This window comes from Thalassophryne amazonica, chromosome 1, assembly GCF_902500255.1.
Source record: "Thalassophryne amazonica chromosome 1, fThaAma1.1, whole genome shotgun sequence".
NCBI lineage: Eukaryota > Metazoa > Chordata > Actinopteri > Batrachoidiformes > Batrachoididae > Thalassophryne > Thalassophryne amazonica.
Genome location: NC_047103.1, coordinates 9,929,759 through 9,954,952, shown reverse-complemented (window position 1 = coordinate 9,954,952; position 25,194 = coordinate 9,929,759). Strand labels below are relative to the sequence as shown.

Here is a 25,194-nt window from a genome sequence, read left to right as displayed (position 1 = left end):
GATTTTGTTGACTGGCAAGGCTGGGTGGCCATCGAGGAGGAGGAGCGGGCCCTGGAGTGAACAGGCTTGAATCGAGACACATGGAAAACAGGGTGTATCCATAGGGACAGCGGCAGGCAAGGCTGCACTGCAGTAGGGTTCACAATTTTGTCGACAACAAAAGGACCAATATATCTCAGAGACAATTTTGGAGACTCAGTCTGGAGTGGAATGTCCCTGGACAAGAGCCAGACCTCCTGTCTGGGTTGGTTGTCAGGGGCTGGGGTCCACCTCTGATCTGCATGGCAACTGGTCCTGACTTGGGTTTCCTTCAAGGCCGACTGAGCTCGTTTCCATATTTGCTGGCATCGTTGCAGATGTTTCTGGACTGATGGTACCAAAAGCTCTTCTTGCTCTGGGAAGAGCGGGGACTGGTAGCCAATCAAGGCCTCAAATGGCGACAGGCCAGTGGCAAATGATACTTGGGTGTTATGGGCATATTTGACCCATGGTAGAAACGAAATCTAGTCAGACGGATGCTCAGTGGATACACATCTCAGGACGTTCTCCAGATCCTGGTTTGTTCTTTCTGTCTGGCCGAACCCAGAACACAGACTTGGGGTGGCACCGATAGCCTCACAGAAACACTTCCATACCTAGCTAAATTGCTGTCCTCTGTCCAACACAGTATCCCTTGGGATGCCATGCAGCAGGTGGATGTGATGGACCAGGAGGTCAGCTGTCTCCTGGACTGATAGCAACTTTAAGGGAATGAAGTGGACCTCTTTGGAAAAGGGGTCCACAATGGTCAATATCACCGTATACTGTTGGGAGGCCGGAAGACCAGTCGCAAAGTCCATTCCTATGTGGGACCATGGACAACTAGGCAATGGAAGAGGGTGGGGTTTTCTGGCAGGAGTTCGACACAGTGCATGCTAAAACAAAGCTATGAACATCACTTTGGACACCTGGCCACAAGTAACAGCGGCAGATTAAATTACCTGTCTTGTGGATACTGGGATGGCATGCTAGTTTCGATGTGTGGTAGAATTGGATTACTACTGAACGGGCCTCGTGGGTACGGAGATGCAACCCGGGGGACCCCCAACATGATCTGGGTGATTCTTTAAGGCTTCCTGGACCTTCCTGTCGACCTCCCAGATCAAAGCCCCCACCACGGAGCCCTGTGGAATAATGGAGCCTGGTTCTTGAGAATCATTGATATTATCAGACTGGAACATTCATGACAGAACATCAGGCTTGCCATTACGTTTGTCTGGATGGTAGGTGATGGTAAAGTTAAACCAGGCAAAGAACAGTGCCCATCTGGCTTGACGGGGATTTAATCATTTAGCCATTCTGATGTACCCTAAATTCTTTTGGTTGGTCCAGACCACAAAAGGTACCGCAGCTCCCTCCAGCCAGTGTCTCCATACTGCAAGTGCCTCCTTGACTGCCAACAACTCTTTGTTACCCACATCATAGTTCTTTTCAGCAGGTGTAAGACGGCAAGAGAAAAAATGCACAGGGATGCATGCGATTGTCACCTGATGTTTATTTGTGATAGCAGTAGCACTGCACCTATCCCTAACTCTGAAACATCTGCCTCCACAAAGAACTGCTTCTCGGGGTCTGGCTGTGTGAGTCTGGGTGCGGTGGAAAAGAGATGTTTAAGTGTGTGGAAAACATTATCGGCAGCAGGAGTCCAACTGAAGGTGGCCTTGGGGGAGGTTAGTGCAATAAGAGCGCTGCGACCTGACTGGACCCGTGAATGATCATCATCATCACTGCCACTCGACATGAGCATATCGGTCCAGAAGAAATTCATCCAGACATCTAACTAGGAGGCTGTCAACTGTGTCAGAGCTTCAACAGCTTTCTGCCTTGCGTGTCTTTCCTCTTCAGCTTTCTGTCTATTAGTCGCAAAGGTCTTGATGCCATCATAAACCGTTCTTCTCCAAACCAAGCTATCTGCTGGGGCTGTAGCCCAGTAAGCAATCTTGCAGTCTTTAAAACTTCTTTTAAAGACATCCTTGTACCTCTTCTTAGGAGCACCAACACAACATGATCCAATAGAAAGCTGGCTGAAGAGAAGTTGTTTTGGAAGACGTTGTGCATCCATTCTCACCACATGTCCGTACATCTCAGTCTGTTTTGGTGTAACATAGCCTCAATACTTGTCAGGCAAGCTCGGTCAAGAACTACAGCATTGGTGACACGATCATACCATTTCACATTTATGATTGTCAGAAGATATCTTTAGTGGAATTTCTTGTGTTGTTTTACTTGATAACGATAGGTAGTCCACGTTTCAGAGCCATACAGAAGTGTTGGTAAAATGATGGCTTGATAGACTCGTATTTTGGTCTCCAACTCAAGATCGTGGTTGTCGAAGACACGCTTACGTAGCTTACCGAAAGCTGCTGCGGCAGAGCTGATCCTGTTGTTTACCTCACGGGAAACATCACTTGCCACGTAGCTACCAAGATACTTAAAGTGTGAAATAACCTTGAGAATGGTTCTGTCAACAGTTATTTCAGGGTGAGTGATGGGTGGGGAGATGGTATCAAAGGGAGATCGATACAGAACCTCCGTTTTAGTGCAGTTCAATAATAGACCAAGTCATTTGTAGGCTTCTACAAAGGCATCTGTTATTCTCTGCAGCCCAGCTTCCGTAGTTGAACACACGGCCGCATCATCAGCGTATTGAAGTTCCATGACTGAGGCTGTGGACACCTTAGTTTTAGCCTGTAGGCGCTGTAGGTTGAACACATTACCATCATATTGGTAAGTTATTTGTACTCCAAGGTTACTCAGCTGTGGCTCTGCCAATTGCAGAACAGCGCCCATGAAAAGAGCAAATAGTGCAGGTGCTAATTCACACCCTTGTTTGACACCGACATTCACAAGAAATGGTTCTACTTGTTGACCTTCACATATAACAGAGGCAGTCATCTCATCATAGAGTAGGCGGATCATTGTAATCAATTTGTCGGGACACCCATATTTGCTCAGAATCATCCAAAGTGTTTTTCTATGCAACGTGTCAAAAGCTTTAGTCAGATCGAAAAAGGCTGTGTAGAGAGGAGTTCTTTGTTCCTTACACTTTTCTTGCACTTGCCGTAAGGCAAAGATCATGTCGATGGTGCCCCTTCCAGGTCGAAAGCGCACCGTGTGTCGAGTAGGACATCCTCTACAATTTGTGTAAGCCGATTTAGTATGATGTTTGCAAACAATTTACCAGTGGTGCACAACAGTGATATGCCTCTATAATTGTTGCAATCAGCCTTATCCCCTTTCTTATGGATGGACCTTAAAAATGCACTGATAGTTACCCGCAGATGAATCGCTGATAGAAATTAGTGAAACCAAAAAATTGTTGGAGTTGAATATGGGTGGATGGTACAGGCCACTCAGTAACTGCTGTGACTTTGGTCGGGTCTGGCTCGATTTGGTTTGGTGAAATAATAAACCCGAGGAAATAGATGGTTTCCCGGTTGAATTGGCATTTTTCTGCCTTCACGAAAAGGCTGTTCTCCAGGAGATGCTGGAGTACTTGCCGTATGTGACAAGTGTGAGCCACGGAATTGGGAGAAAAGATCAAAATGTCATCGAGATAGAAGAAAACAAACCGGTTTAGAAAGTCTCGGAGGACATAGTTTACTAGAGAATGGGAAGTAGCCGGTGGGTTGGTTAGGCCAAACGGCATCACCAATTACACGAAGTGACCGATAGGTGTGTTGAACGCACTCTTCCACTTGTCTCCCTCCCGCACTCGAACCAGGTGGTAGGCGTTTCAGAGGTCCACTTCAGTGAATTTGTTTGCTCCTTGCAGAGAGCTGAACACGCAATCGGGCAACGGGATTATAATGACATTCAGCCCTTGGAAATCGATGCAGTGGCGCAGCATGCCATCTTGAAGACGAGGTCCGAATCAACCCAGCTGCCAGTGAGTCCCAGATGTAAGTCTCCATAGCTTCTCGTTCAGGGTGTGAGAGCTTATACAGGCGGCTGGATCGTATCTCAGCTCCCAGAAGGAGATCTATGGCAATATCATAAGGTCTATGGGGAGAAAGCGACAAGGCGTGATCTTTGCTAAACACTTCCGCAAGATCGCGATATTCGGACAGAACCAATGAAAGATCAGGTGGAGGATAGACTTTCTCACTGGCAGAAATACTGGGTGGAACCAAGGAACGTAAACACCCATGGTAACAGGCTTTGCCCCACTGAGTTACTGATCCAAACAGCCAATCTGTCCGGGGATTGTGTTCAATAATCCAGGGGTGCTCAAGAACCACAGGTGAAGTAGAGGGAATAACAAAAAAATTGAATGGTCTCACCGTGATTACCAGAAATGATCAACGTGACCGGTTCGGTCTGATGTGTTATGGACGGAAGCAGAGTTCTGTTGAGAGACGCGACAGATAACGGCACAGTCACAGGGAGTGTGGGAATCTGGGCTTCAACAACTATCTCATCGCTGAGGAAGTTGTCTTTGGCCCCAGTATCCACCAGTGCCAGAAAGAAAATTGACGAAGTCCCAAACAGGATCGTCGCTGGGAGTTGAGTGTGACCAGATGATCCACCCGTGAATTTGGCTTAGCTCACTCTTACCACAGGATCTATGGGTGAGCCTTGTCTTTTGGCCATACTGGACATTGAATGCGAACGTGTCCTTTAGTCCCACAATAGAGACACTCTCCAGCTGCCATTCTCCAAGTGCGCTGATCGGGGGTCAATTTAGCCCTGCCTAATTCCATCGGTTCGTCGGTAGGGGGAGCTGGCGAGCTGGAGTGGGGAGTCCCAGTGGAGCATTGGGCAGATGGCCCTGACTGAGCCCGAATGGAACTGGATTTGTCTGACCCACTGCTTTTTTCCCGGTGCCTCCCTCTCAGCCTTGTGTCCAATCAAATTACCAGGGAGATTAATTTATCAAGATCCTCCGGATCATCGCATACCACTTTGCCCTTTAGCGCGTCCGAGAGTCACCTAACAAATATGCTCCTAAGAGTGGCTGAATCCCAGCCCACCTCCACTGCCAGAATGCGGAAGTCAACCAAATACCCCGCCGTGCTCCGGCAGTCCTGACAAAGAGATAGAAGGTATTGAGCTGTGGTATAAGCTTTAGTGGGGTGATCAAAGACGAGACGGAGCTCACAAGAAAGCACAAAAAAAGTTTTGAACACCAGAGACTTGCTATTCCAGAGAGCAGTAGCCCAAGCACGTGTGTCTCCGTACAACAGATTTGTAACGTAAGCTACACAGCTGCTGTCAGAGGTGTACTGCAAGGGATGCTGAGAAAACACAAGCAAACACTCCATCAAAAAGGCTGCACAGGATTCTACATAACCCGCGAATGGTTCTGGATATCAAATAAATGGCTCTGGAGTGGGCAAAGCGCTTGCGGAGGATGAAACTATTTGCAGCCCAGATTAATCTCCCTGAGCGGACCTCACGAATGAATCCGTGAGTTGTGTGACTAATTGTGTGAGCTGAGTGATGCGTGTGTCTGCTTGTGTAATCTGAGTAGCAAGCTGAGAGATGACCGTGTCAGAGTGTGTGACCTGAGCAGTGACGTTCTGGACCTGAGTTCCCATGGTGTCCATGGTGTGCTGAATCTTCCCCAGGAAGTGTCCTTGTAGAGTGAGTGTCTACTGGACTGATTCTCCTGCTGGGTTCATGTTGTGGCCAGGTAATTCTGTCATGGTTAGGGTTTCAGATGGAACCAAACCAGTCAGCCTATGAACCCAAATGCAGGGAGCTGGACACGGAGAGAGTTACAAAAGTAAAAATAATATTTATTAATATATAAATGAGGATGCTGCGCTGGGGTCCTTCTGCATTAAGGAGCTGCAGGTTCCCGAGCCAGTCTTATAAGGATAAGGCGTACAAGAAGACAAATGACCTGGGGCTAGGTGGCATGCTGCTTTGGTAACCAGGAACTATGGAGGAAGACACACTGGGTAAGTGGAATGCACGTAGTAACGCTGCCACAAACAGTCTTAGTTCAGAACAGGTGCAAACACAGAATGTCTCAGAAAGTGTAAAATATTATTGTGACAGTTCAGCAGTTGTTCATAGTTCATCAGTGGTCTCCAAGATCAAGGGTCAAGTGCTGCGGCTTGAAGAGCAGCTCCAATCAAGCAGGACTTGATACAGCTGGGCAGCCTTCTCAGTTGTTTGATATCAAAGTTTATGCAGTTCTTTAGCAGAGTTCTTGAATAGTTCTTTATCAAAGCACAGTTACTGTCTTAAGGAATGTGAGAGCGGGATCCCACCGAGACAGAGCAGAACTTAACTGGCGTTTAGGTCTAGGAGCACTCCCCGCCAGGAGCCAACGAGTTTCCACGGAGATGTGTGGAACCGATAGCCAGTACCAGGGTCCAGAGGCAGTATCGGGTAGTTCTGGAACACGAGGAGAAGACAGTTTGTTCTAATGCAGAGATGGGGGGGCCAGGCTAGCGTTACCTTTGTATAACTGCAGGGCGCTTCAACGTCTGAGCACACAGCTGGAGACGCATTCAAGGTCACACTGCAGCAGTCAGGTAAAACTTCTCTGATCTCCCTTGGGAGCGTTGATGAGACGTGGTGGATAGTGAGGAAAAAGGTAAGCATGGCAAAGACAAATAGACATGGGAGTCCACAGTCGTATCTGGCAATGGACAAACAGAATATCTGGGTTTAAATAATCTCTGCCTAATCAAACATAACTAATAACTGGTATGCAGATCAACTAAAGGGTGCCATCAAGTGGTGAACAGAAAATACTACAGGAACAGAACAGGAGGTCGCCATCTGGTGGAGAAAATAAGTCATTAGAGGGAACATGTCAAGTCAAAGCACAATACAAAGTTCAATTATTGGGGTCAAAAGTCAGCAATCACAATCAAAGGTCAGTAATCAGTGTGAAAGCTCAGCAATCAGGATCAAATATGAACTATACCTTTTATCTCAATAAATCAACTGAAGTACATTTGTTTTATTAAAGTCTAACATTGTGGATTTGGAGTGTGTGATGGTTTTAAGGGGACATTCGTTCATTGACACGTTTGAGTGCAGTTTGAACACATATGAGACCCTTAACTAACTGTTCTGTAGAAATCTGACTTCTAAGTGATACCAACACAAACGTCCTACTTTGTTTCGTTCAGCATGACAGCATCCCAGCGTTTAATCAGCTCCAAACCATCCAAAGGGCTTAAGAGTTTTTTGTCTTAAGAAGCTTCTGTCCAGCTTCACCACGCTGAGCTTGCACTTCGGAAGATGCACACGTGTGAATGAGCGCATGTCCTTGGAACAGTGATCCACGTGGTTATGAGTTTTAATGGCATTCTAATCCTCCGTGCTGAGAAAGAACTTAAGTCACTTTGTGTGGACATTTATTTGACAGTTTAGGACTTTGAATCAAGCGTGTGTTTGGCACCTCATCGTCTCCATCAACCTTAGTTGTCACACCACAGTCCTACCATTCGTCTGGTGAGGGACGGGTTTTCATGTTGCCCCTCAAATCCATCAGGAGTTCAAATTGTGGAATATCTGTCCAGCGTTCCTGCTTCCCGCCGGTTTTCCCTCCTCTGCCTCATTCCTCCCTTTGTGCTGAGCTCTCAGTGGCCATAAAGAAAACTCCGGGGCTGAAATACTTTTCGGGGATTTGCGGAAAGATGTAAAGTGCTGAGGCAGATCACAGAGTTCTTCCTATCTCATGGAAAAAGTTCCGGTGGCATTCCAACCGGACGTGATAGCCTTAACCCCTCTGATCCCCTTTTAGAATATAATTTCGTCGTCTCATCACTTCTGCTGATTCAAACACCGCTGAACATTCTTCACCTTATCATCTGCCAGTTCTCCTCTCACAGTATTTGTGCTTTCACTTAGCGGAATGGAAGGAGGTTAGAAAGGCTTTGTCAACGTGCCACTCGCGGCGCTGAAACCGCGAGCGTAATGGCTGCCAGATAACGCGTCCTGATTTACATCCACATATTCTGTCTTACTTTTCTGCTGAAGGGGTTGAAGACAGTTTAGAAACGTGAAAAATATTACAGAGAGAAAGAGAGAGAGAAATGGGCAAGACCTTTACATGTAACAATGCCACAAATTAGACAAATTCTACCCGTAATCCACTGCTAATCTGAGCGGTGAGAGCGTAGCTCACAGACGGTAACACGGTATTGACTTAAAAACAGACAGCAAACCTCTTGGTCCATCAGCTCAAAACCAATGTTGGCCTAATTAATATAACTTATGGGGACTAAAGCCTCCGTATACATGACCTACAAAAAAATGTAGGGTGGTCACTGGTAGAGGTGGGCGATACTGGGAATTTTGGTATTGATCCAATACCAAATAAATACAGGCCCAGTATCGCAGATATCGATACTGATACTTTTTCGTATTTAAGCTTCATAGATCCAAAGGATCCAAAAGACCTAGGATAGAATTTCGCCAAACATTGTACGTGACAACAAAATACTTTATTATCATTATCATTTAAAAAAATATTACTCAACACAACTTAAAACAAAATTTCTTGAGGTAGAGGGCTGACCCACCGCAATACAACAAAATTAACACACAACAAATACTGTAAACAGTTTCAAACTTATTCTGTTTTTCAGGTTGAACAATACAATAAAATAAGGAATTTCTTCCCTTCAGTGCACTTCTCTACACTGTTTCTTAAAGAGTTTAAAAATAGAACTTAAAGCAAATTAAAACAATCTTCTGAGGTTAGAGAGCTGACAAACCACAATAGAGAAAAACTAACACACCACAACAAATATTGTAAACAGTTTCAAACTTGTTCTTTTTTTCAAGTCTAACAATACAAGAAAATTATACAAAGAATAAGGAATCCAAGTCGGAGTCAATGAAGGATTACAGAGGGGTCAAAATTTTAAAATGCTCCAGTCATGTTGAAAAGTATAACAGATTATTTGTCTGATCATAGTGATTCCAAAAACATATAGTTTGGATGATCTATGATTGGGTGTTAAGAAGTTATGAGGTAAAGACAGTAAAAATGGTGAAAAATGTCCATTCCAGTTTGTAAAAATGTCAAATATTAAAGTTGCTCTAATTTTGGTTAAAAAAAAAAGTGGTTCAAATTATTGTTTGAGGTGATGGTCTCGTGGTTAAGCGTTGGGCTTGAGACCAGAGGCTCAGTTCAAACCCCAACCAGACCAGAAAATCACTAAGGGCCGCGCCCAGTATGCAGTGAGCGCCTTGTATGGCAGCACCCTGACATCTGTGTGTGTGTGTGTGTGTGTGTGTGTGTGTGTGTGTGTGTGTGTGTGTGTGTGTGTGTGTGTGTGTGTGTGTGTGTGTGTGTGTGTGTGTGTGTGTGTGTGTGTGTGTGTGTGTGTGTGTGTGTGTGTGAATGGGTGAATGTGAGGCATCATTGTAGAGCTCTTTGAATGTCTGATGCAGATGGAAAAGTGCTATATAGATGCAGTCCATTTACCATTTCTTTGAGCTAATAGGATTAATAAATGGAATAGCTTTGGCTAAAAAAGTAAAGGTCAAACAAGTTTAACATCCATTGGATTCATTTAGCATAACTAAGCACAATAGATGGTGCAAACAATTCCTTTCTAAAACCATATTAGCTCAACCATTACTTTTTATCATTTTTTACCAAAAATGAACCAACTTTAACCTTTGACTCCTGTACAAACTGAAACTGACCTTTTTTTCCCCATAACTCCATAACATTCATTCATAGATTGTCTAAGCGATACCTTTTTGGAATATTTATGACCAGACAAATAATGTGGTATATTTTCAATATGACTGGAGCATTTTCCTTCAGTCCTATGCTGCCACCCTGGAATGGCCACTGTACATTTTTGTCTCAGTCATGGTATACTGAGGATGGATTATAAATTGTATTTAGTCAAAAACCTGTTATCTATGTGTATGTTTCAAACTGGGATCTAGATTTTCTACAAGATTTTCCATTTTGTTTGTTTCTATTCAGATTGCTCATAAACTATAAATAAAAGTTCTCGAAACGTTAGGTCATTCAGCATCGCCTGTTTTGTGCTTTTCTGCACAAATTTGAGCTATGATGTGCTCCTCTTGTGCACTCTTTTGATTCCTCTGATGGTGCCATGGTTGAAGTGACTCCTCTGGAAGGACAGGAGCCGGTTTGAGGCTGCTGATGAAAAGGAAAACCGCTGCGCTCGGAATGATGTGTTGCACGATTCCACATGGAGTTTGTTTACTCGTGTCTGTATCATCTCCTCCTCTCTTCCTCAATCAATATGCCCCTCATCAAGCGTTTGATTGCTTTAGTGTTTACTGCACAGTGGCTCATTTGTTCTAATGGCCTTGAGAGTAAATGTTAAACCATCAGTCTGCTGCCATTCATTTCACACTGTTAACTTTTAGCTTTCCAATTCATGCACGTATATGCACGTAGAACTGTAACTCTGCACGTTTATTTCCTTTCATGCCACCATCTGTTGATTTTTCACTTTATTAACCCTCAGGGCCACAATCTCTGATTTTTTTTCTTTTTTCTTTTGCATGTTTTGCTCAGTTCTCTCTTTGTTTTGCTTTTGCTTTTGCATGCTTCTGTCCTCGCGGATGTGACATCATGCTTGTATCTGCATGTGTCGTCGGCCGTCACAGGGAAACCAGCTTCTCTCACCTGCCAAGACAGTAGGTAACATTTAATGAGTGTCATCACTTCTTCTTAGTCTTCTTGACACCAAACGCCCCAGAACCATTTTCATTAGACACTATAGTTCCTTTCTGCCTTCACACCATGTTTAAAATATCTCAAAAACTGTGCAACTGTAGACCAGTGGTTCTGAAAGTGAGGGGTGCTCAGCTATTGAAGGACGATGCAGATAACCGGGTGGAAAAATGTTCTTTACTGCAAAGCTTGCATCCCAACTGCAAGGTCACCAGTTCAAGGCCACCTGTACCCCGTCCCCCATGTATGTCCAGAGGAGGAAGGGCAGCCGGCATACAACTTGTGCCAAATCAACGTGCAGATCCATCTCGGATCTGCTGTGGCAGCACCAAGCATAATGGGAGAAAAAAGCTTGTTTATTAAGCTGATCTGTAAAAGTTTACCAAGTTGTGTTCAAAGTAACAGCAGTGTGTTTAAAAAGTGAGTAAAGCACAAAATCATTATATTAGCTTTTATTTCTGTACACACAGATGGATTGGGAACACTGCACATTCTATTCCACATCAAAACACAGAGACAAATTCATCAAATTAGTTTTTACTTTACAGGAAGTGAAGAAAAAGGAATATTAGGCTGTTCAAAAAAAAAAATAGCAGTATTTTCTGTGACCATTATTCCGCCTGTAGGTGATCCTTATTAAAGGTCAAATGTACAGCAAATGTTGTTCCTGCTGGTTGTCGACTTGCATTTCTATCTGGAAATCTGAGTAAAATGTGTCGTTCCAGACATTGTTTAGAAGAACAGCGTACTTTGATTAAAAAGTTGATTGGAAAATGATGCAGAAAATGATCTCAAATGCTTTAAAATGGCAACAAAACTAGAAAGATGTGGAAGAAAAGAGAAAACCACCATTCAAATGGATCGAAGAAGACCAGGGGGATCAAAGAAGGTCTGAAAATACCTGTGAGCACTGTAACAACTAGAAGACACCTATGTGAAGACATATGGACAAGAAGCCCCTGAAACGTCCCATTGTTGGAAAAACGACATGTGCTGAAGAGGTTACAGTTTGACAAACAACACACTGACTGAACTAAAGAGAAACGGAGCAACATTTTGTGGGCTGATGAAATAAAGATTGTTGTTTTTGGGTTCAACCCACAGTCCGCTGTGAAGATACACGCACACACACACACACACACACACATATATATATATATATATATATATATAGATAGATAGATAGATAGATAGATAGATAGATAGATAGATAGATAGATAGATAGATAGATAGATAGATAGATAGATAGATAGATAGATAGATAGATAGATAGATAGATAGATAGATAGATAGATAGATAGATAGATAGATAGATAGATAGATAGATAGATAGATAGATAGATAGATAAGAAAGAAAGAAAGAAAGAAAGAAAGAAAGAAAGAAAGAAAGGCAGGCAGGCAGGCAGGCAGCTGCTGAAAAGCCAGCTCAATGGTAGGAATAAGATCTGAGCCGTCAATAATAAGGGATAATAAGTTGGCCACAGGAGGCGATAGATGTCACTGAAGTCAAGACATAAAAACTCCTCACAGTGCACAGAGGTTTCCACCCAAAGTCCAGCACCCTGAGGCTCTATGAGCAACCCAGCGAGGGAGGGTGAGGATTAATGAGTGTCAGAGCTACAATCCAGGATGAGATGAGGAGCATTCCTGAATACATCAGAAAGATGGCCCCCTGAGATCAACTGCTACAAGAATTCCTCAGGCAGCTGAAGACAGACGGTGATGAGGAACAGGAAGAGGATATGTCATGGAAGACCAAGCCCCTCCATTGAGAGATAGAGGAAATGGCTGATATCAAAAAGACCTATCAGTGGCTAGCAAAGGTCGGCCTAAAGGACAGCACAGAGGCTCTGATCTTGGCAGCACAAGAACACGGCCTAAGCACCAGCCCCATAGAGGCAGGAGTCTACCACAGCTAACAACGGGGTTCCGGACAATACTCTAGCTTGCTTCTGGGTGCGTTCAGTTGCTTAAGGTCACCACAGCAGATCCAGCATCCAGTACTGTAGATCCGCATTGGGATTTGGCACAAGTTTTACAGCGGTTGCCCTTCATTTAAACATTATATTTTCTGGTGCAGTCATTCAGGATAAGAGTGCATCAGTCATTTCCTGTGGAACTTTGCTGAGACAAAATGATTAATAATATGTCACATAATGAAAATAATCAGTTACAACCTGATGCTGCTGTTTGTCTTCATCCCACCCTGTCTTTAGCTACTTCTTCTGTCACACCAACCACCTGCATGTCCTCCCTCAGCACATCCATCCTCCTGCCTCTGGAACTTTGTGCACATCCAGAACACATTCCAAGTCATCCGAGTTAGGGCTGGAACTTCCTCGGACGTTCTTATTTTCTGCAGCTTATATTAAGGCCTAAAGAAACGATGCAATATTACAAACACAAGTTCAACACAGTATTTCCTGGACAAAGCCCAGAGTACCATGTCTGAAAAATCATAGTTCCAGAGCCAAAATGACTCCAGAGTCCCATGTGGCAGGAACAGCAGCTGCTGAGTGAAAGAAGCTTTTTGACACAATACACAAAAACAAAACCTCCTCAGTGCTGTTTTGTGACGTCTTCTGTAATTAAATCATTTATGCTGAATAAGGCTGATCCAAGATTAAATTTAAGAAATTCATCCAGATTCATTCTGTACATGAACTCAAAGGAGTTGGAAATAGCTGTAGACGAAGTCGCAGTAGCTGCTCACAGATCATCATAACTGAGCCTGTTATGGACCTTTAAGAGAGATCGTTTCAAATAAACACCGCTGTAAACAAGCACTTAGGAAGCACTGCGTCGGCAAAATGGAATTTCTATGATAATATCTCAGTCCGGAATTGCTGGAGGGGTGGAAAGGCTTTTGGAATGGCATTTAGAACATGAAAATCAAAAATGAGCTTGTAAAGCCAAAACAAATATAAGCAGGAGGGAGAATAAGATTATTCTAAGAAATTATATGTGTAGTACTACTACTACGACTACTACTACTACTGCTGCTGCTGCTGCTGCTGCTGCTGCTGCTGCTACAACTACACATAAGGAGGTGATGTTGTTCTCTACATGTTATGACTTACTGACATAAAAGACACATAAACACTTCATGAACAGCGGGACATGGCATTACAATGTCGTATCAGGGCCCCTGCGCACATAGTACAAATAAGTACAAATCAGGGCGAATCATAGTGGAAGCTCGTATGAGCGAACCACGAAAACATCGAGCCAACAGGCAGGTGTGAACGATCCTGTTGCAATGGTTTCATGCAAATGATGGTGTCATGCATGAAACTGTCACAGCGAGAACACAGTGCGAGCAGCTGGAGCATGTGTAACCACATTGCGCAGCTGCTGTGAAAAAGAAAAAAGAAAAATACATTCCACCCACAGGATTCGACCCTGCGATTTACAAAAGCTCTGATTGCCAGCCAGAAACTTTACCACTGAGCTACCATCACTGTCCTGTAAAAGGTGCAGAAAAATGCCTGAAATCAACAAGGAGATGGACGCATTTTAAAAAAAACACACACCATAAAAAACACTGCATTTTATTGAATCCCTCTTATAAAGTGGACAATAGCAGTATGATCCATCTGTTCCTCTGTAGATGACCCATGGTCACTGATGTACAGTCGTAATCAAATCAAATCAATTTTATTTATATAGCACCAAATCACAACAAACAGTTGTGCCTGCAGTCTGAGAGCGAAGCGCTCTATTGGGGTGATATGGTACTATGAGGTCCCTAAGATAAGATGGGATGTGATTATTCAAAACCTTATAAGTAAGAAGAAGAATTTTAAATTCTATTCTAGAATTAACAGGAAGCCAGTGAAGAGAGGCCAATATGGGTGAGATATGCTCTCTCCTTCTAGTCCCCGTCAGTACTCTAGCTGCAGCATTTTGAATTAACTGAAGGCTTTTCAGGGAACTTTTAGGACAGCCTGATAATAATGAATTACAATAGTCCAGCCTAGAGGAAATAAATGCATGAATTAGTTTTTCAGCATCACTCTGAGACAAGACCTTTCTAATTTTAGAGATATTGCGCAAATGCAAAAAAGCAGTCCTACATATTTGTTTAATATGCACATTGAATGACATATCCTGATCAAAAATGACTCCAGGATTTCACACAGTATTACTAGAGGTCAGGGTAATGCCATCCAGAGTAAGGATCTGGTTAGACACCATGTTTCTAAGATTTGTGGGGCCAAGTACAATAACTTCAGTTTTATCTGAGTTTAAAAGCAGGAAATTAGAGGGCATCCATGTCTTTATGTTTGTAAGACAATCCTGCAGTTTAGCTAATTGGTGTGTGTCCTCTGGCTTCATGGATAGATAAAGCTGGGTATCATCTGCGTAACAATGAAAAATTAAGCAATGCTGTCTAATAATACTGCCTAAGGGAAGCATGTATAAAGTGAATAAAATTGGTCCTAGCACAGAACCTTGTGGAACTCCATAATTAACCTTAGTCTGTGAAGAAGATTCCCCATTTACAAGAACAAATTGTAATCTATTAGATAAATATGATTCAAACCACCACAGCGCAGTGCCTTTAATACCTATGGCACGCTCTAATCTCTGTAATAAAATGTTATGGTCAACAGTATCAAAAGCAGCACTGAGGTCTAACAGAACAAGCACAGAGATGAGTCCACTGTCTGAGGCCATAAGAAGATCATTTGTAACCTTCACTAATGCTGTTTCTGTACTATGATGAATTCTAAAACCTGACTGAAACTCTTCAAATAGACCATTCCTCTGTAGATGATCAGTTAGCTGTTTTACAACTACCCTTTCAAGAATTTTTGAGAGAAAAGGAAGGTTGGAGATTGGCCTATAATTAGCTAAGATAGCTGGGTCAAGTGATGGCTTTTTAAGTAATGGTTTAATTACTGCCACCTTAAAAGCCTGTGGTACATAGCCAACTAACAAAGATAGATTGATCATATTTAAGATTGAAGCATTAATTAATGATAGGGCTTCCTTGAGCAGCCTGGTAGGAATGGGGTCTAATAGACATGTTGATGGTTTGGAGGAAGTAACTAATGAAAATAACTCAGACAGAACAATCGGAGAGAAAGAGTCTAACCAAATACAGGCATCACTGAAAGCAGCCAAAGATAACGATACGTCTTTGGGATGGTTATGAGTAATTTTTTCTCTAATAGTTAAAATTTTATTAGCAAAGAAAGTCATGAAGTCATTACTAGTTAAAGTAAAAGAATACTCGGCTCAATAGCGCTCTGACTCTTTGTCAGCCTGGCTACAGTGCTGAAAAGAAACCTGGGGTTGTTCTTATTTTCTTCAATTAGTGATGAGTAGTAAGATGTCCTAGCTTTATGGAGGGCTTTTTAATAGAGCAACAGATTCTTTTTCCAGGCTAAGTGAAGATCTTCTAAATTAGTGAGACGCCATTTCCTCTCCAACTTACGGGTTATCTGCTTTAAGCTGCGAGTTTGTGAGTTATACCACGGAGTCAGGCACTTCTGATTTAAGGCTCTCTTTTTCAGAGGAGCTACAGCATCCAAAGTTGTCTTCAATGAGGATGTAAAACTATTGACGAGATGCTCTATCTCACTCACAGAGTTTAGGTAGCTACTCTGCACTGTGTTGGTATATGGCATTAGAGAACATAAAGAAGGAATCATATCCTTAAACCTAGTTACAGCGCTTTCTGAAAGACTTCTAGTGTAATGAAACTTATTCCCCATTGCTGGGTAGTCCATCAGAGTAAATGTAAATGTTATTAAGAAATGATCAGACAGAAGGGAGTTTTCAGGGAATACTGTTAAGTCTTCAATTTCCATACCATAAGTCGGAACAAGATCTAAGATATGATTAAAGTGGTGGGTGGACTCATTTACATTTTGAGCAACGCCAATTGAGTCTAATTATAGATTAAATGCAGTGTTGAGGCTGTCATTCTCAGCATCTGTGTGGATGTTAAAATCGCCCACTATAATTATCATGAAAGCTGAAATTATAATTAGTCATGAAATGACATGAATGAGAAGCAGTGCGCTCTTATCATATCCACATCTGCTGGTGGCCTGTCCAGCCGGCCTGACACGCGTGTCTTGTGGACAGTGCCGCAAGACAGACACCGCGTCATGTGGAACAGAGCCCACGTGGGTGACGTGACATTCAGATCGCCCCCTGTGTGTTATGATCTGATGGTATGTTTCACCTGGGGTAACCTGTCAATGTGCGCGCCGTGCGCTTGCTCGCTGCAGCCTGTTGCAACAGCGATATATTTTTTTATGTATGTCCACATGAGGACAGCAAGCAGACACACGCGCGTCACAGTGGACAGTTGTAAGTTCATGTCCGTCCAAACACAGTACGTGTTCTCCAGCTGGTACGTCCAGAACCAGAGATCTCAACAGTTGCAGCTGTTGGCGGCCACACCTCCTGTCAGTTCAGCGCATACACCAACATGTCACTCTGTTCTGTGTTATATGAGCTGTCAGTGAGTCTCTGGTCAGCAGCTGACAGGCATCTCACCATGCTGTGTGCACTCAGACCTGCCTGTCTGGCCCCCAGGTGATCATGTCTGGGCAGCATACAAATCAGCATTTTATGCAAGTGTGCCCCCACCCCCACCGGCACACCACATGTGATTCGGGGGCGGGGATGGGGGGTGCGACAGACGCATGTGATACATATGCAGGCCACATGCGTGTTGCTTTTTGCAAAGCCACACTCGTGGAGCACTTAGACAAATTTCACATCCAGCTCGAAAGTATTGTTATTATTGACTGTTTTCCTGCTAATTGCGCCAATGGCCACACATTTTCTTAGTGCCATGCAAGCAGTGTTAGATGTTCGTATGTGTCACCTGGAATCTGGCCGACACCTGCCGTGAGATGGTTTGATGGGCTCTCACAGCACACACTCTATCATTCAGCTGCTGGTGTGTGAAAACAGTTGTAGTAACAGGTGTACAAGGCGTTGGAAGCAACTCCAATTGTCACAATTGGCATGCAAGTTCTCCTTTGTGCAATAGTCGACTTAAATTGTGTTATGTGTGAAGGGGCTCTTAACAAGGAATTTTGTACATTCCGTGTCTAAGTGTAAGCATGTTGTGTCATAATAAATATTAAATGCTTCCTCAATAGTACGTCATTACAGAGCGGTGCGCTGCACTGATCACACCTTGAAATGACTCAGAGATGAACGTATCGACTCAGTGTGTGTGCTTCACATTATATCAGTGCTCATGAGGGGACCAAAGTTTTCACTGAGCCAATTAAGAAGCACAGAGACCAACAGAAAGGCAATTATTGATCGGAACATGACGTCAGATTAGGTCTTACATCATGATGAGTGGAAAATAAGTAGTAGACATGTACAGTCCATCCAGAAAGTATTCACAATGCTTCACTTTTTCCATATTTTCTGAAGCAGCCTCATTCTAAAATGGATGAAATTCTTTTTTTTTTTTCTTCAAAATTCTACACACAGTACCCCGTAATGAGCATGTGAAAAAGGTTTTTTGATATTTTTGCAAGTTTATTAATAATAAAAAATGTAGGAAATCTCATGTACTTAAGTATTCACAACCTTTGCCATGAAGCTCAGAACTGAGCTCAGCTGCATCCTGTTTTCACTGATCATCCTTGAGATGTTTCGACACAAATCTGTGGAAGGGTACAGAAACATTTCTGTTGTTTGTAGGCCCCAGTGACACAGTGGCCTCCATCATCCATGAATGAATGATGTTTGGATCCACCAGGACTCTTACTAGAGCTGGCCGCCCATCTAAACTGAGCGATCTGGGAGAAGGGCCTTAGTAAGGGAGGTGACGAAGAACCTCATGGTCACTCTGTCAGAGCTCCAGAATTCCTCTGTGGAAAGTGGAGAACCTTCCAGAAGGACAACCATCTCTGCAGCAATCCACCAATCAGGCCTGTATGGTAGAGTGTCCAGACGGAAGCCACTCCTTAGTAAAAGGCACATGGCAGCCCACCTGGAGTTTGACAAAAGGCACCTGAAGGACTCTCAGACCATGAGATACAAAATTCTCTGGTCTGATGAGACAATGATTGAACTCTTTCGCGTGAATGCCAGGCATCATGTTTGGAGGAAACCAAATCAAATCAAATCAATTTTATTTATATAGTACCAAATCACAACAAACAGTTGCCCCAAGGCGCTTTATATTGTAAGGCAAGGCCATACAATAATTATGTAAAAACCCCAACGGTCAAAACGACCCCCTGTGAGCAAGCACTTGGCGACAATGGGAAGGAAAAACTCCCTTTTAACAGGAAGAAACCTCCAGCAGAACCAGGCTCAGGGAGGGGCAGTCTTCTGCTGGGACTGGTTGGGGCTGAGGGAGAGAACCAGGAAAAAGACATGCTGTGGAGGGGAGCAGAGATCAATCACTAATGATTAAATGCAGAGTGGTGCATACAGAGCAAAAAGAGAAAGAAACAGTGCATCATGGGAACCCCCCAGCAGTCTAAGTCTATAGCAGCATAACTAAGGGATGGTTCAGGGTCACCTGGTCCAGCCCTAACTATAAGCTTTAGCAAAAAGGAAAGTTTTAAGCCTAATCTTAAAAGTAGAGAGGGTGTCTGTCCAGGCACCATCCCTACAGTGAAGCATGGTGGTGGCAGTATCATGCTGTGGGGATGTTTTTCAGTGGCAGGAACTGGGAGACTAGTCAGGATTGAGGGAAAGATGAATGCAGCAATGTACAGAGACATCCTTGATGAAAACCTGCTTCAGAGTCCTCTTGACGTCAGACTGGGACGACAGGTCATCTTTCAGCAGTACATTGACCCTACGCACACAGCCAAGATATCAAAGGAGTGACTTCAGGACAACTCTGTGAATGTCCTTGAGTGGCCCAGCCAGAGCTCACACCTGAATCTGATTGAACATCTCTGGAGAGATCTGAAAATGGCTGTGCACCGATACTCCCCATCCAACCTGATGGAGCTTGAGAGGTGCAGCAAAGAGGAATGGACAAAACTGCCCAAACATAGGTGCACCAAGCTTGTGGCATCATATTCATGAAGACATGAGGCAGGCTGTCATTGCTGCCAAAGGTGCATCAACAAAGTATTGAGCAAAGCGTGTGAATATTTATGTACATGTGATTTCTTGTTTGTTTTTTATTTTTAATAAATTTCCACAAAAAAAGCATTTTTCATGTTGTCATTATGGGGTGTTGTGAGTGGAAATTTGAGGGAAAAACTGAATTTACTCCATTTTGGGATAAGGCTGTAGCATAAAATGTGGAAAAGTGCTGTGAATACTTTTCGGATGTACTATATACACGGGTGGATTGTCTGGGACATATATGACATATATGACAACTTGTGTTCAGATTATTGTTGGAATAAGAGTGGTTGGTCTACCATTGCTAATTTTGGATGCCAAATTGTATAGATTTTTGATGCAAAAAAACAATTGGATACGCAACTGAGGATTGACATTGGGTGTAATCAGTGATACATGTCATGTTCTAGAACATTGTATTGTTAGCAATCTAGAATGTTTTAAACATGTTTTAAAAAATTGTGACGTCGGGATACATTGTGATCTGCTAAACATGAATGATCAGATTTAGCTTGTGCAGATTGGGGGTCATAGCAATCCCTCGGTGGCGAGAAAGATGGTCTCTTGGTCAATTCCTGGTTGGAATGGTGGATGTGGAAGTGACTGAGCATGGGCAGTCTTGACATGCGCTGTTTCTTAGAGACGCTGCACATGGTTGCTGCAGGAACCTTATGCACATTTTCTGCTTGCAGTCTCAGATGGATGTTTGCAATCCCTGCAAGAATCTTTCTTGTGGTAGATGGCAAGAAGATTCCATGATGGTTTCCACAGTCAGACTTGTAGATGGTGACAATCATTGAGTCTTTCAGCTCTGCACATATTTTGTCTTGAGTCCAGATGTTGATGATGAGTTGGCATTGGAAAAAGGGACCTCCTTCTTGCTGAAGCCTATCTCAGCAGTCATTGGGTGAAAAGCAGGGTAGACCCTGGACAGGCTCCCAGTCCTTCACAGGAACACATCGAGAGAGACAAAACACATTCACACATGCACAAACACCCAATTCAACATCCGTGTCTTTGGAAGTGGGAGGAAGGCGGAGCACCTGGAGGGAATCCATGGAAACACAGGGACAATATGCGTGGATCTTGTTTTTTTATTTTCACACACATCAAGCTGCTCAAGAACATCGGTTTGAATTACAGAAGAAATTCAGCAGCAACATGCTGGGATATGTTTAACCTCTCTGGTTTTTGGCTTCATGGGATTCATTATCCATCACTCGTCATCCTCTCCATTTTTGGCTCTGGTGTGGATCATGTTGTACACTACAGTTTTCCATCTACGCGGTCCTGGTCCATGGTCACCGGCTACCAATAGCAACGCAACACTCCCTCCGCCTGCTACCATGCTTCTGCATTTGCCCAACCAACTCCTGGATTTCAGCTTTCGCTCTGGACCAACTGACCACCTGGGGAACCTCTGTCAGCCCCGATATGTCCACAGAGGGGCTTGGCGGTGATTTATTTACACTGGACTCCGGACTGAGGGCTCAATTCCAAGCCTGTGGACAGCTGCTCGTACTGGTGCATACCCTGCGCGTCATCTGACATGTCATCAGAACAGCGCCACTTCAGGGCATAAAAACTACAGTACTGTAGTCCTCGGGCAGCGCTGCAGCGGGCAATCAGGAAAACGCGGAGTGGATTTCAGCATGCTCCGCCCTTTGGTAAAGTCCCCATCAAATGCAAGTTCAGCTGTTATAATTTAACTTTTAAACTGTCAATCACTGACTAACAAAAACTCAGCCACATGGGGTGTGCAGCCAGTACATTCTGAGTGCCGGTCCCAAGCCCAGATAAATGAGGAGGGTTGCGTCAGGAAGGGCATCCGGCGTAAAACAAGCCAACCCAACTATGCAGACTCAGAATCGAATTCCCATACCGGATCGGTCGCGGCCCGGGTTAACAACGTCCGCCACCGGTGCTATTGCCCAACAGGGTGCTGGTGGAAATTGGGCTACTGCTGGGCGAAGACGACGAAGAAGAGGAGGAAAACGTTGCCATGAACAGTGGGAGAAGAAGAAAACTAGAAGGGTGGAAATGAGAGTGGGGACTTTGAATGTTGGTAGTATGACTGGTAAAGGGAGAGAGCTGGCTGATATGATGGAGAGGAGAAAGGTAGACATATTGTGTGTGCAAGAGACCAAGTGGAAGGGAAGTAAGAGCAGGAGCATCGGTGGTGGGTACAAGTTGTTGTACCATGGTGAGGACAGGAAGAGAAATGGTGTTGGGGTCATTTTAAAGGAAGAGTATGTTAAAAGTGTGTTGGAGGTTAAGCGAGTGTCTGACAGGGTGATGATTGTGAAGTTGGAAACTGAAGGGGTGATGATGAATATCATCAGTGCATATGCCCCACAGGTAGGTTGTGAGATGAAGGAGAAAGAAGATTTCTGGAGTGTGTTAGATGAGGTGGTGGAGAGTGTGCCCAAGCATGAAAGAGTGGTGATAGGAGCAGACTTCACTGGGCATGTTGGTGAAGGGAACAGAGGTGATGAGGAAGTAATGGGTAGATATGGTATCAAGGATAGGAATGTGGAAGGACAGATGGTAGTTGATTTTGCAAAAAGGATGAAAATGGCTGTGGTGAATACCTACTTTAAGAAAAGGGAGGAGCACAGGTTAACATATAAGAGTGGAGGAAGGTGCACACAGGTGGACTACATTCTTTATAGGAGATGCAAGCTAAAAGAAATCACAGACTGTAAGGTGGTAGCAGGAGAGAGTGTCACTAGACAGCATAGGATGGTTGTTTGTAGGATGACTTTAGAGGTAAAGAAGAAGAAGAGAGTGAGAGCTCAACAAAGGATCAGATGATGCAAGCTGAAGGAGGAAGACTGTTGTGTGAAATTTAGTGAGCAGGTGAGAGAAGCACTAGCTGGAGGGGAAGCAGTTTTGGACAACTGGAAGAGTACTGCAGATGTGGTGAGGGAGACAGCTAGGGCAGTACTGGGTATGACATCTGGACAGTGGAAGGAAGACAAGGAGACTTGGTGGTGGAATGAAGAGGTCCAGGAAAGCATAAGGAGAAAGAGGTTGGTGAAAAAGTTTTGGGATAGTCGGAGAGATGAAGAAAGTAGACAGGAGTGCAAGGAGATGCGGCGTAAGGCGAGAAGAGAAGTGGCAAAAGCAAAGGAAAAGGCATATTGTGAGCTGTACAAGAAGTTGAATAGTAAGGAAGGAGAAAAGGACTTGTACCGATTGGCCAGACAAAGGGACAGACCTGGAAAGGATGTGCAGCAGGTTAGGGTGGTAAAAGATGCACATGGTAATGTGCTGACAAGTGAGGAGTGTGTGCTGAGAAGGTGGAGGGAATATTTTGAAGAGTTGATGAATAAAGAAAATGAGCGAGAGGAAAAGGCTGGATGATGTGGTGAGAGTAAATCAGGAAGTAAAAGAGATTAGCAAGGAAGAAGTGAGGGCTGCTATGAAGAGGATGAAGAGTGGAAAGGCAGTTGGTCCAGATGACATTCCAATGGAGGCATGGAAATGTGTAGGAGTGATGGCAGTAGAGTTTCTAACCAGATTGTTTAATAAAATCTTGGAAAGTGAGAGGATGCCTGAGGAGTGGAGACAAAGTGTGCTGGTTCCTGTTTTCAAGAACAAGGGTGATGTGCAGAGCTGCAGTAACTACAGAGGCATAAAGCTGATCAGCCACAGCATGAAGTTATGGGAAAGAGTAGTAGAAGCTAGGCTTAGAAAACAGGTGAAGATCTGTGAGCAGCAATATGGTTTCATGCCGAGAAAGAGCACTACAGATGCAATGTTTGCTCTGAGAATACTGTTGGAAAAGTACAGCGAAGGACAGAAAGAGTTACATTGTGTGTTTGTGGACTTAGAAAAAGCTTATTATAGGGTGCCAAGAAAAGAGTTGTGGCATTGTATGAGGAAGTCTAGAGTGACAGAGAAGTATGTTAGGGTAGTGCAGGACATGTACAAGAATAGTGTGACAGCGGTGAGATGCGCAGTCGGAATGACAGACTCATTCGAGGTGGAGGTGGGATTACACCAAGGATCAGCTCTGAGTCCTTTCTTGTTTGCAGTGGTGATGGACAGGTTGACAGATGAGATCAGACAGGAGTCCCCATGGACTATGATGTTTGCAGATGACATTGTGATCTGTAGTGAGATTAGAGAGCAAGTTGAGTCTAGTCTGGAGAGGTGGAGATACGCTTTGGAGAGAAGGGGAATGAAAGTCAGTAGAAGCAAGACTGAGTACATGTGTGTGAATGGAAGGGAGCCCAGTGGAATAGTGCAGTTACAAGGAGTAGAAGTGGTGAAAGTAGATGAGTTTAAATATTTGGGGTCAACTGTTCAAAGTAATGGAGAGTGTGGTAGAGAGGTGAAGAAGAGAGTGCAGGCAGGGTGGAGTGGGTGGAGAAAGGTGGCAGGAGTGATTTGTGACCGAAGAATATCAGCAAGAGTGAAGGGGAAAGTTTACAAAACAGTAGTGAGACCAGCTATGTTGTATGGTTTAGAGACGGTGGCACTAACAAAAAGACAGGAGGCAGAGCTGGAGGTGGCAGAGCTGAAGATGTTGAGATTCTCTTTGGGCGTGACAAGAATGGACAAGATTAGGAATGAACATATCAGAGAGACAGCTCAGGTGGGACGGTTTGGAGACAAAGTCAGAGAGGCGAGATTGAGATGGTTTGGACATGTGCAGAGGAGAGACCCAGGGTATATAGGGAGAAGGATGCTGAGGATGGAGCCACCAGGCAGGAGGAGAAGAGGGAGACCAAAGAGGAGGTTCATGGATGTGCTGAGAGAGGACATGCAGGTGGTTGTTGTGACAGAGGAAGATACAGAGGACAGGGTGAGGTGGAAACGATTGATCTGCTGTGGCGACCCCTAACGGGAACAGCCGAAAGACAAAGAAAAAGAAGAAGAATAATCACTGACTAACAAAGCATCCCTGATCCCTAGCCATATAACTGAAAAAGGAATTCACTTCATGTGCCTCACAGAAACCTGGCACAAAACAGATGTGTACTGTACATTGAATGAAACATGTCCACTGGGCTATTCATTCTTAGAAAAGGCCCGTGGCTCTGGTAGGTGTGGGGGCATTGCGGTTATTTACCGCTCTGATTTACATCTGTCCCCTGTCACTCTGCCTAAACTGTCTTCATTTGAATGTTTGGCTTTCACTTGTTCAAAACCATTACAAATGACAGTAATTCTCATATATCGCCCACCCAAACCACATTCAAATTTCATTTCAGAGATAACTGAGCTCCTTCTGTCAGTCTGCACATCATCAAACAATGTGATGATACTTGGGGACCTGAATATTCATATTAATTCACCCCAAAGTCAGTATTCCACAGAGCTGACACAACTCATCGACTCACTGCACCTTATACAACATGTCAATGTTCCAACTCACACTAAAGGACACATTTTGGACCTCATCATTACAAACTCCCCCATA

At 43.9% G+C, this 25,194-nt stretch overlaps 1 protein-coding gene across 1 annotated transcript in view; it reads left to right on the top strand.

Annotated features, from left to right (window-relative positions):
* The window catches only part of cntnap2a (contactin associated protein 2a), a 1,233,088-nt gene that overhangs the window by 1,070,240 nt on the left and 137,654 nt on the right, over positions 1-25,194 (top strand). The window contains 1 exon segment of the mRNA XM_034162408.1: positions 10,615-10,644. Within this exon segment, the coding sequence (XP_034018299.1) occupies positions 10,615-10,644 (30 nt within the window).